The 12,651-nt window shown below is 43.2% G+C and overlaps 1 protein-coding gene across 1 annotated transcript in view; it reads right to left on the bottom strand.

Moving 5' to 3' along the window:
• The window catches only part of MEIS3 (Meis homeobox 3), a 132,992-nt gene that overhangs the window by 16,810 nt on the left and 103,531 nt on the right, over nt 1-12,651 (bottom strand). The window contains exons 9-11 of the mRNA XM_030219509.1: nt 11,556-11,632; nt 1,255-1,313; nt 962-1,048 (exon numbers count right to left, since the gene is read on the bottom strand). Coding sequence (XP_030075369.1) covers nt 962-1,048; nt 1,255-1,313; nt 11,556-11,632 — 223 coding nt within the window. The remainder of the gene's footprint in view (nt 1-961; nt 1,049-1,254; nt 1,314-11,555; nt 11,633-12,651) is intronic.

Raw genomic sequence — 12,651 nt, 5'->3', positions numbered from 1 at the left:
GCCTCTGACACGCCCCCGTCAACTTTGTACGCTTCCGCGATGGAGTGCAGTTGAAAACGTCCAAAATCGGCTTTCCATTATACCGATATATTCGTTTTTGTGAGATAAACGTCTATCTCCCGATTTGGGTCGAAATCTAGGCGTTTTTCTCTTTCAATTATAAGGTGGATAGTCAAGCTATGGAATTTGTTGCTGAAGGATGTAGTCAAAGCAGGTAGCACAGTTGAGTTAATGTTTTGTATTGTGATCTGCTTTGATCTAACCTGTTTGTTAAAGGCAGAATATCAACTATAATAAATTGAAAATGGTTTAAACACGTTCCTGGAAGAAAAGTCCTTGAATGGTTATTGGCCAAGTAGCCTTGGAAAAGCCATCACTAATCCCTGGGAGTGAGCATCATGGAATGAAAATATTCCATTGGATATTGCAGGGCATCTGTGATTTGAACTGGCCTCTGACAAAGACAGGATGTTGGGCTCTGTGGATCTTTGTTCTGACCTAGCATGGCACAGGTTATCAAGTTATATTCTTATGATGCAGGAATGCAACCCACACTGACCCTTGCCCAAAAGGACCAAGAAATTCTGCTAGAAGGACTGCCAGAGGAAGCCATGATTTGTGCCCCCTGGTTTAGTGAGTTAAATAGGCAAAAACCCCAGGATGAAAGCTTGAAGCGTCTATAGTCCACTTCTTACTAAGCTTGAATCCTAAATCAGTGGGAGGTTACTGACACACCAAAAATAGTAATAAAAAAAGGTAATGGAGAAGGACACCATGGCTAAAGGGAAAGGGTATGTTTTCCTGGATATAAAAATGGAGCCCAGACTGACTCTTACCCAAAAGGACCAAGAGCACATGACAACAGAGGCAGATGCTGAGTCAATGAACCAGGAGAAATATCACTTCAGTATTTTTACCTCCTCAGATCGCAGTCTTTTTTGTTTTTGAGGCTTTGGCTTACCTGGTGGGCGGATCCCCATGTGCTGCTGTCCATCCATGACATACCCTCCCATGGGCTGCCCATCAGGGCTGTAAGGTGCTCCCTGCCCTTTAGATGGAAAGAGATAAGAACAACATGGAGAATTTAGGTCATAAGCTATGCTATGTGTATGCAATATATATAGATCTCATGGCTGTAGATCTTCAAGATATGCCATAGACCATAGACGTGGAAAATAAGGCACGAAGCAGGGCAATGATGGCAGAGTCAGGTAAGGCACAAGCTTTCATTCCACTCCCTGACCCCTGTGTTACCTGTGCGATTTGATTGGTCGATCATTGGCTGTACAATGCGTCTCCTGGCATTGATGAACCTGCAGTGGACAAAAGCCCCACGTTAGATCCTGGATTGTGCTCGTTTTTGAGAATGCAGAATGATTTAATGCAGCAAACCCATAGAACCTTTGTTTTTCAGAAGCCTGTGTGCTGTCAGCTTCAATAGAGAGTAACATAGTAAATGATGGCAGATAAAGACCTGTATGGTCCATCAAGTCTGCCCAACAAGATAAACTAAGATAAACTCATTTACATGGTATGTGATATTTTAAATGTATACCCGAGTTTGATCTGTCCTTGCCTTTCTCAGGGCACAGACCGTAGAAGTCTTCCCAGCACTGTTTTTGTACTAAAAGTTCTGAAGATTCTGGAATCCCAATTAGTAGCAACATTCCATGTAGAACCCCAAATAGTAACAAAGTAACATAGTAAATGACAGCAGATAAAGACCTGTACGGTCCATCCAGTCTGCCCAACAAGGTAAACTCATTTTGCATGGTATGTGATATTTTAAATGTATACCTGAGTTTGATTTGTCCTTGCCATTCTCAGGGCACAGACTGAGTAGAAGGGACCCCCTTGTTTGGCACATCTTAAATCATGACAGTCCAACTTGTTTTTGGATAACAGAGATATCTGGAACCAACTCTATCAGTTCATGGAGGAAGGGATGGAACTGAGTTAATGTAGTAGTTACCCTTAGATCATATGTGAGTTTGAACTTGTATATGGCAATGATTCACCTAGAAACACTTCAGCATGAGATGAAGAGTCTGATTACTGCCTGTATAAATGTAGTAGAGCACATATGTTGGATGCCTTTTACTGTGAAGCTTGCTTGTGGATGGGCTTGTAAATATACTTTCTGTAAATAAAGACAAACCTATTTTAGACCCACATTTCCTGTGGTGGTCTGTATTCTATATACAGTTGAGTGCTAGCCCGTGAGAGCATAAAAAAAGCTGCCCACTATTTATCCATGGTCTGAACCATTCTAAACAGAATAATCCATCCAATGGGACATCTGGTCAGCCTTGAACAATAGATAATTTACCTCCTGTCCTATACAACACCTGATCTACCACCAGTAGATCCTTTAATCTGGAGAAGACTAACAACCTTAAACAATCCAGTTATATGAGTATGAGTGTTGTAACCACAGCTGGTGTCACATTGTATTTATTGCCCATCAGCCTGCCCTAAGGCCACAACCTGCAAAGAAGGTAGGACATTTTAAGGGCAGCAAGGATGGTTTTGAGGGTGATGGAGCATAACTAAAGAAACCAGTATAGGGCTCACCAAGGCTGTACAAAGCATTCTGGGACATATATATTTGATTTTCTTCACTGAGAAAGCAGGATCAAAAAGATATAAACAGGATGAAGTCACTCAGAGGGCAGCTACTAAAATGATATTACTCTTCATCATAAAACATATGGCCAGACACCTAAAGATCTCAGTATGTATACTCTGGAAGAAAGAGGGAGAGGAGAGATATGATACAGTCATTTAAATACCTGCAGGCATAAATGCACAGGAGATGAGACTTTTTCAACTGAAAGAATGCTCTGGAACTAGGGGACATGGGATGAAGGTGAAAGTGAATAAATCCAGAAGTAATCTAAGGAAATACTTCTTTAAGGAAAAAGTGGTAGATGCATGGAATGGCCTTCTGGTAGGGGTGGTGTAGATGAAGGCTATATTTGAATTCAAGAAAGCATTGGGACAAGCACATGGGATCTCTAAGGAAGAGGAAAGGGTAGTAGATTATATGGATGTACAGCCTGGATAGGCCTTATGGTCTATATTTAGAACTACAGAATATGGCAGGAGCTAATAATCTAGTCTGCCTCATATGTTGCACTGGTATAGGCCTCAGCAGATGACTTTTCCTTTGTCCTTCTCTACTAAAGATCGTCCATGATTATTCCAGGTTTGTTATTATTTTTGTCTCCATTATCTCCTTTGGGGAAGCTGTTCTGGTGCATCCACCATCCTTTCTATGAAGAAATATTGTTCAGCATTAAGATTTATGGTTTATTAAACTTGCTATACTGATTAACTTATACAAAAGCACAGGTAGAAAGGGTTGGAGTGGCCTAGTGGTTAGGGTGGTGGACTTTGGTCCTGGGGAACTGAGGAACTGAGTTCAATTCCTGGCACAGGCAGCTCCTTGTGACTCTGGGCAAGTCACTTAACCTTCCATTGCCTACTGCATTGAGCCTGCCATGAGTGGGAAAGCGCGGGGTACAAATGTAACGAAAAAAAAAACTTCACTAATGGGATAGGAAAGAACACTCATCGAGAACAACATGTACCCAAGACAAGGAGCTAACTAGTCCACCTGAGATAACAGCCTAACCCCCTAATTTTATAAAAGTCACCAAAACAAGATCAGCACGAACATATTACCCAAGCAGCAAAGGACTCAAATACAAATCAACGTATGCATCCAGATTTTCCTATTTAAGCGCACAACTATGGAACGCACTGCCAAAAATAGTAAAAACAACATACGACCACCTAAATTTCCGGAAAGAACTAAAAACACACCTGTTCAGAAAGGCATATCCCACCAACCCAACATAAAAGCCTGAGGACCTGCAACACGACAAAACCTAAGATCGGAATGGACACACCCCAACTTCCCTCTTCCTCCTGAAATCCCCCATTATACCTACCTTACATGAACCTTATTCTACTACAATAAGACCTTGTATTTGTTCATGCCGGAACTGGCGAACGCCACTACGGTACTACATTGAGCCTGCAAATAGGTGGGAAAATGTGGGATACAAATGTATCCAATAAATAAATAAATAAATAATTGGCTTTTTAGCAAGCAATCATTGCTACTAATTATATTTAATTGGCATTTACACGTGATCTGAAAAAGAAGGCGCGATAATGGGAGGGTCATAGGCTTAACAGGGGAGTTCCTAAAATTAACGTGCATTGCTATAGAATAACGGGGATATGTACCTAATATAGGCATATACACTTGCAGCACGTTTCAGTTAGGCGCAATTCCTAGGCTTAAGTGCTATTCTATAAATTGTGCCTAACTTTAAGAGCAGCTTATAGAATACTTTTTTTGACACCGATTATTTTGGCGTCATTTATAGAATCCAGCCCTAAATGCAACTTCAATAACTGCTTAAATCTGTTCAATGAGCCCTCAGCCCACAAAGCCTTGGGAAGTGCATTCCACAGGGTGGGTGGCAAACAGAAAAATGCACCAACACATGTGGCTTCCCAGTGGGTATGGGACAATGCAGGCACCACCATTTTATAATCAGAGGCTTTTAGGGGTAGATCTCAATGTCCTTTTGGGAACATGGATTCACAGCAATGCAGCAAGAGAGGGGGAAGACCTGTCATATGTCAAAATTTTAAACTCATATCTATAATATGAAGGTAATGAAACTGTATATTGAGTGGTGACACATAATCAAACCTGCAGCCTTCCCAAGCATATGAATTGCAGTATTCTGCAACATTTGCAGTCTTCTCAAGTTAAATTTTGTTATCCCAGCAAATATCACATTCCCATAATCCAACCTGGACAATAATGCATGTAACAAGATATGAAAGGCAGCCTCATTAAAACAAAAACAGTTTACTGCCCATAATTGGCATAGGATTAAAATAGCCTTGCTTCACCACTGGTGAAATCTTATTCAGTAAAAGTAAGGTGAGGTGGAGGGGGCATATTTGATATGACGTCTAAGTCCGACTTTGGGCATTTTGCACAAAACATCCAAAATCTGAATGGGAAAGAATGTCATTTTCGAAAAAGAAAAATCTTTTTTTTTTCCGAAAATACTGTTTCGAACAAGGTTTTATGCTTAGGATGTTTTGTTTTTTGGTCTATTATCGAAATAAAAACCCCCCGAATAAGTGTAAAATGTAGAAAATCAAACCACTGGGATGTAGGAGGAACCAGAATTTTTAGCAGACTGGTCCCCCAGATATCCAAGGAGAGCAATGGGGCACCCTCAGGGGCACTTCTGTGCACTTCATAAAAATGCTTCCAGGTACACATCTCACCTTTGCTCCCTTATCTTGTCCCCTGAGCCCTCCAAAACCCACCCAAAACCTACTGCCCCCCACTGTACAATAGCCCTTATGTGTGAAGAGGGCACCTATATGTCGGTACAGCAGGGTTTTGGTGACTATGGGAGGGTTCACAGCTTCCACCACAAGTGTGACAGGTAGAGGGAGGTAGAGACCTGAGTCCCCCACTCCATAGTGCACTGCACCTACTACTACACTACTCCAGGGACCTACATGCTGCTCTAATAGACCTGGCTATAACATCTGAGACTGTCATAGAGGTTGGTAAGTCATATTTTTATTCATATTTTTGGGGGTGGGAGGGGGTCAGTGCCCACTGGGGGGGGGGGGGGGGGTATTGGGGGGTCATCCCTGATTCCCTCCAGTGGTAATCTGGTTATTCTGGTAATTCCCTCCAGTGGTAATCTGTGCCTTATTCATTATAAAAACAGGTCTAGTTCAAAATATCTTACTTTTAGTTTTGTTTTGTTTTGTTCCATTATGGCTGAAAAACGTCTAATTCTTAGGAACGCCCAAATCCCGCCCTTATCACGCCCACGACATGCCCTCTTGAGATTTGGATGCACTGCAGACGATCAGCATAGCAAAATGTCTGAAAAATTGGTTTTGAAAATACTGATTTGGATATTTTTGTGAGAAAAAAAGTCCAAATGCTGCTTCATGCCACTCTTTAGATGTTTTTCTCTTTTGAAAATGATCAACAACCAAAACTGACCTATCCAAAAGTGTCAAGACCACAAAAGGATGTTGAGAACATCTAATAATTCAACATTCTGAACTCTTTGACATATTCAAGACCAACTTATATGCAGTAAACCTACAAGAGACAGCCAATATACAATCCTGCAGTGGCTTAGGGTCCAGCAAGGGTGCAGAGAATTTGGCAACAAACAGAAGGACACTGGCATGTGCATAGCCCCTTATCCCACAGTTCTGAATCATGAATAATAAAGGGCTCAGAAAAATATTTAAAAGAATTTGGGTTAAGTGCAATGTTCGAGATACACCAGACCTGGCCTTGACAGCAAAGACACAATCAGTCAGGAATGATTCAAACCAGGCCAATACCCTCCCATCAAGATCTATCGAGCCTAAACGGGAAAGCGAAACTTCATGGTCCACAAGGTCAAACGCCAATGCTAAGTCAAGCAAAACAGCTAAAACAACACCGCCAGAGTCCAGAAATTCCCGTAACTTGCTCAAGAATTCTGTAAGGATGGTCTCAGTACTATAACCCAAGTGAAAGTCATGTTTTTGGGATGAAGAATGTTATGGGTCTCAATAAAATCAGTCAACTGCCAGACCACTATTTTTCTACCAGCTTAGTTGGAAAAGTTCACATGATATACAAAGATTGGAATGTGATGATATAAGAAATTGAGAATATATATGGAAGTTAAGAAAACATATGTGACCATCTCTGGAAAAAGGTGACTAAAGTAGTGGATCCAAAATGTTGAGAATGGCCGATTTTCGTGTCATGAATCCATAAGAAGTCTGCAAAAGTTACATGTTTGAACGTCTGTAACTTTTTTATTTTTTGGTCTGTTGTGTTACAAATTGTTTTCTCTTACAGAATTCATTAAAACATCATTTTTGTTTCTAGTGACTTTAGTCACCTTTTCCCTGAGATGGCTGCTTTTATAGAATTAGGGGTTAATGCTGACTAAAGATGATTATAACCTAGGTGCCCAAAACAACATGTATGCCAGTCGTGCAGTTGTTTAGAATACTAGTGCTAGCAGGGCACTAGGTGCCATTCTGTACCTACCCGCTCAACTTTCATAGTGCATATTTGCAATGGGGGCATACACAGAGGCATCGGTGGGATTGAAAACCCATCTATTCAAACAGATTTACCCGAACAACTTGACCTACCATAAGCAAACATAAGCAACCCATCCATTTCCGGTTCATCTTATCATTAACGACAATGACTTAGAAATTACCTCCTACCAATCTTCTTACCCTCCATGCTCTTCCCCTACCTCTTCTTTATCGCTCTGCATCCTTACCTACATAAGTACATAAGTAGTGCCATACTGGGAAAGACCAAAGGTCCATCTAGCCCAGCATCCTGTCACCGACAGTGGCCAATCCAGGTCAAGGGCACCTGGCACGCTCCCCAAACGTAAAAACATTCCAGACAAGTTATACCTAAAAATGCGGAATTTTTCCAAGTCCATTTAATAGCGGTCTATGGACTTGTCCTTTAGGAATCTATCTAACCCCTTTTTAAACTCCGTCAAGCTAACCACCCGTACCACGTTCTCCGGCAACGAATTCCAGAGTCTAATTATACGTTGGGTGAAGAAAAATTTTCTCCGATTCGTTTTAAATTTACCACACTGTAGCTTCAACTCATGCCCTCTAGTCCTATTATTTTTGGATAGCGTGAACAGTCGCTTCACATCCACCCGATCCATTCCACTCATTATTTTATACACTTCTATCATATCTCCCCTCAGCCGTCTCTTCTCCAAGCTGAAAAGCCCTAGCCTTCTCAGCCTCTCTTCATAGGAAAGTCGTCCCATCCCCACTATCATTTTCGTCGCCCTTCGCTGTACCTTTTCCAATTCTACTATATCTTTTTTGAGATACGGAGACCAGTACTGAACACAATACTCCAGGTGCGGTCGCACCATGGAGCGATACAACGGCATTATACCTATCCCTATCCTTTCTCTCATACCTCTTTTATCCCATTTACCCCTTGTTCATTTGTCCTACCACATACCTCCTTTGTTGATTCTGATACTACAGATTGTATTCTCTTATTACTATGTAAGCTGCATTGAGCCTGCGATGAGTGGAAAGCGTGGGATACAAATGTAATAAATAAATAAATAAATAAATTTAGGCCTGGTTATTTACATGTGTAAGTTATTCCCCTGATTCTACATAGCGCAACTGAAATTACGTTGCGTGCACAAATCCAGAATACAACCGGTTTTGAAATTGTGCACACAATTTAATTTCCGTAACAAGTCAATCAGTGCCAATAATTGCCAATTAACAAGCAATTCTTGACATTAATTGGCAGTAATTAGAATTTACGTGCAGAAATTGCTCAGCGTATTCTGTAAAGTGTTGCACGTAAATTCTAATGCATGCTAATAAAAAAAAGGGGTTGTGGCCATGGATGTGGAATAGGTGGGTCATGGGTGTTCCAAAAATTTGTGTACAGTTATAGAATACACCTGCTCTGCACCTAACTTAGATGCCGGTATTCACAACAAGTTATACTTGGCGTAAATGGACGCGCCTAGAGATAGGTGCAGGCATGGTCGCTAGGCCTAGTCTATAAACAGCACCTAGATTTAGGCATGGTTTATAGAATACACCTAGGTGGAAATTTTTTGGGTGCCAATTTTTCAGGCGCCATATATAGAGACTAGTCATATGTGCATTCCTGATGCCTGTATTTCCACAAGCTCTATAGCTGGTGTAACTGTAGGTGTCTAAATGTTAGGCATGCTGATACAAAGTTATGCTCAGGGACGGACTAACCATTTGGGCAACTGGACAGTGCTCGAGGGCCCAGGGCAGTGGGGGCAATAGTTCTCTTCCATGTGCCCGACATCTCTCTCGCTCTTTCCTCTATCCCCAAGACCGAGACTGGGATGCCCCCCTCTCTCATCCCCTCCCATGCTCCTTTCTCCAAACCCCTACCCCCACCTGGAGTGAGAAAAGAGCTTCCAATTCAAGTGGTAAGAAGAAGGGAAAAGAGAAGCTGAGTCCACACTTACTATCCTAAGGCTTGGTCTACTGACACCAGAACTTCTCTCTGCTGTGGCCCGCTCCCTTCTGATGTAACTTCCTTCTTCCGCAAGGGCGTCTTGCGGCAGAGGGAAGTTTTGGCATCAGTAGACCAGGCCTCAGGATAGTAAGTGTGGACTCAGCTTCTCCTTCCCCTTCTTCTTCCCACTTGGATTGGAAGCTCTTTTCTTGCTCCAGGTGAAGGTGGAGGTGGAATGGTTCAGAGACGGGAGCATAGGAGGGGGAGAGAGAGGGGACGTCCTGGTCCCAATGCCTGATGGGATGGGATGAGATATGGGGAGGCCCAATGATCCTTATTGCTCGGGGTCCCAGATCATTGTCAGTCCGCTCCTGGTTATACTAGTATTCTATAGAACCCAGGCGCCTAGATTCTCTTATAGAAGAGACACCTATCATGCAGCCTTTGGGTGTTTAATTGGAGACGCCTAGTTATAGAATTCTACATAGCGCTCAAAATTGTGTGCATAAAATTGGGCGCGTGCCCAGTTTACACATGCAAAATAATTGGCCAACAATCAATTATTGACACTAATTGGTAACAATTTGCACTTATGGGTGCATCTTCCTAGTTGTTATTCTATAAAGATGCGTGCGTAAAATTTTAGGCGTGGATCTTAAAGGGGGCGTGGCAATGGAAGGGACATGGGCAGATCAGGGGTGTTCCTACAATTTATAAAATATGGCAGATTCATGCCTAATTTAGGCATGAGGATTTGGTGTAAATCTTCACGTCCACAATCGGGCCCGGATCCCGGCGCTAAGTACTATTTTATGAAACACGCTCAACTTGGGAGCGCCTTTTACAGAATAGTGCTTAGCACTCATTTTTTCTCAGCACCCAAATTTGGGCACTGTTTCCTGAATTTAGCCCTGTAGGGGTAAACAAATGCGAAATGACCATTATGTCTCAGGCTGTGCTTCTTAGTACAGCTGGGCCAGATGTTTCCCTTAAAATGTGAACTGGGCACTGCCTCCCCTCCCCATAGCTTGAATTCCTGCTCATTACAGGCCCCAGGCAAAAGTGCATTGTTGTATGGACATTAACACATCTGTACCTATGAAACACACCCAAGTGGGGGCATGCGCGCACTCATAAAATTTTATGGGATTCAGCATTTTACGCTTTAGACCTCCAGGCAGTATAAGTACTACAGGGTGTCATTGCTCTCAGATCTACAGGAGCTTGAAAGCTGCAACTTCCCTTCTCTCCTTTCCATTCCTCCTCCAGGGGCTGGATTCAGGTTCACCCAGGAAATACATGAAAAACTAATTTCCAATTTCATGGAGATTTGCTATGTCACATTTCGCAGTGCTCTAAATCCAGCTATACACAAATGACCAGGGAAAGAGTGGTTTCCCTACATAACTAGTACTGCAGAGTTAATTAGTTCTGTTAACCAGTACTGCAGCTTTAAGGCTTTCCTAGTGTTTCTACCATAAAACTTTATTGGCAGAGGATTATAGCCCTATAAGATGAAACCCTAAAAGATGATTAAACCACTTAATTTATCCTGAAAGTGCTTAGACATTACCTGAGAAGCAGGCTGGACTGCAGAACCTGGGACAAATTATCAAAAGCAAACGGGGAAATGAATGCATGAAAACATTTGAGGGGGGCTGGAAGTCTTTCACATTTCTTGCTCTTTATTTGCCTCTCGGCTAAACTTGACAAACATAAATAAAATGTAAACAAGCAATCAATATAATTGTCATACAGACTGGCTGGAAATGAGTTGTGTTGGTCTCGAAGTAAACTGGATTTTTTGGCAGGTTGTATGATAACCTTTTACTGAAGCAGCAGAAATTATCCAGAGATGGTGACATACAGGAACTTTTAGGGAGCCTTTTACTTAGCAAAAGACCTCCTTACAGTTTTCATGGGATACATGGTCCAGAAAGCACATATCCAGCATGGTGTTTTTATGTTGACTTAGTAAAAGGTATCACAGCCCACAAAGTCTCCTGTTGATTTAATTACAGGAAGTAGCGTTAACAAATGGTGCTACTGGTATACCACACCCACTTTCGTGCTCCCATTCTGGGTGGCGACAATGAAGTTGGGGTGATTGCCAGAAGGTGTTCAGAACTCTCTCTTTTGGCAGAACAATGCTATGAGAATGGAAACTAACCAAAAAGGTCTGTCTCCATGGCCCTCTCTGTCTGCCATCCCAAAAGCAACCCAATAGTGAGCTGGAGCTGAAAAACTCTTCCTTCATGTTCAGGTACATTTTACATAAGTTCTCTTCTGTCTTACAGAACATGCACAAGGCCAAGAAACTATCCTATGAGCTCTACCAAGCCCAGATCATTTGTTGGGATGGATTACTGCAGGCCTTGCACTGGAACGAGGAGAAAAGGAAGGAAGCAGCAGAAGAAATCTAGTGTACTAAATTGCAATCTTGAATTTCAGACGAGCCCCTTACCAATTATTGACCTGTAGGATCGTGAGTCCTGTGTCCTGTGCTAGCTGCTTCTTCTGCTCTTCGGAAGGGTACGGGTGCTGCAGAAAGGAAATGATAGAAAGCAAGGACATCAGATACAGAATTCTGCCATGTTCCCATGATATACAGAGTAAGACAGGAGAGGGCATAGGTAGAAGGAAAAGGGAAAACCCCAGTACACTAGCGGGGAGCAAGGATGAGAAAGGCTCAGCTGTCTCCAATGTACACAAACCAGTGGCGTAGCTACGTGGGGCCATGGGGGCCTGGGCCCCCGTAGATTTGGCCCTGGACCCCCCTGCCGATGACCCTCTCGAACCCCCCTCCCGCCGCCAACCCTCCCCTGCCGCCGCTGCCACCGTCCGCTACCTTTGCTGGCGGGGGACCCCAACCCCCGCCAGCCGAGGTCCTCTTCTTCCGGCACAAGGCTTCGTTCTGTTTCTGTGAGTCTGACATCCTGCACGTACAACGTACAGGACATCAGACTCACAGAAACAGAACGAAGCCTTACGCCGGAAGAAGAGGACCTCGGCTGGCGGGGGTTGGGGTCCCCCGCCAGCAAAGGTAGGTGACGGTGGGAAAGGGTTGGCAGCGGGAGGGGGATCGAGAGGGTCGGCGGCGGGGGGGGGGGGTCAAAGTTGTTGGTGGTAGCGGCGGGGGAGGGTGAGTGGCGCCGGCAGGGGGCCAAAATGTGCCCCCTCACCTCGGGCTCTGGACCCCCCTCCCGCCGAAGTCTGGCTATGCCCCTGAAACAAGCTATTTTTTTGTGTAGCCCTTTTACAGTCTTGTCAATTTTCATGCTCTGTCATAGGGTTCTCAAAGCCACTTTTGTCCTGAAACAAAATAAAAGACTCTTTGCAGGCTGTAACATCTTTGTAATGGACAACACCTGTGGATAATAACTCTAGTCTAATTAAATGTATTATAGCCGGTAAAGAATCCATGGCCATGCTGTGGATTCGCTAGGCCTTTGGACAGAAAGAGTCCCGGATTCAGTCCCCTGAAAGAAGTGGAAGGATTCGCCCATAAAAGGATGCATGTCTTTAACACTGGAGAAAGATTTTTTTTCATACAACAGAGT

The sequence above is a fragment of the Microcaecilia unicolor genome, chromosome 11 (assembly GCF_901765095.1).
Source record: "Microcaecilia unicolor chromosome 11, aMicUni1.1, whole genome shotgun sequence".
In the NCBI taxonomy this organism is placed as follows: domain Eukaryota; kingdom Metazoa; phylum Chordata; class Amphibia; order Gymnophiona; family Siphonopidae; genus Microcaecilia; species Microcaecilia unicolor.
Note: the sequence above shows the minus strand (reverse complement) of the source record. Positions and strands in the feature narration are given on the sequence as shown.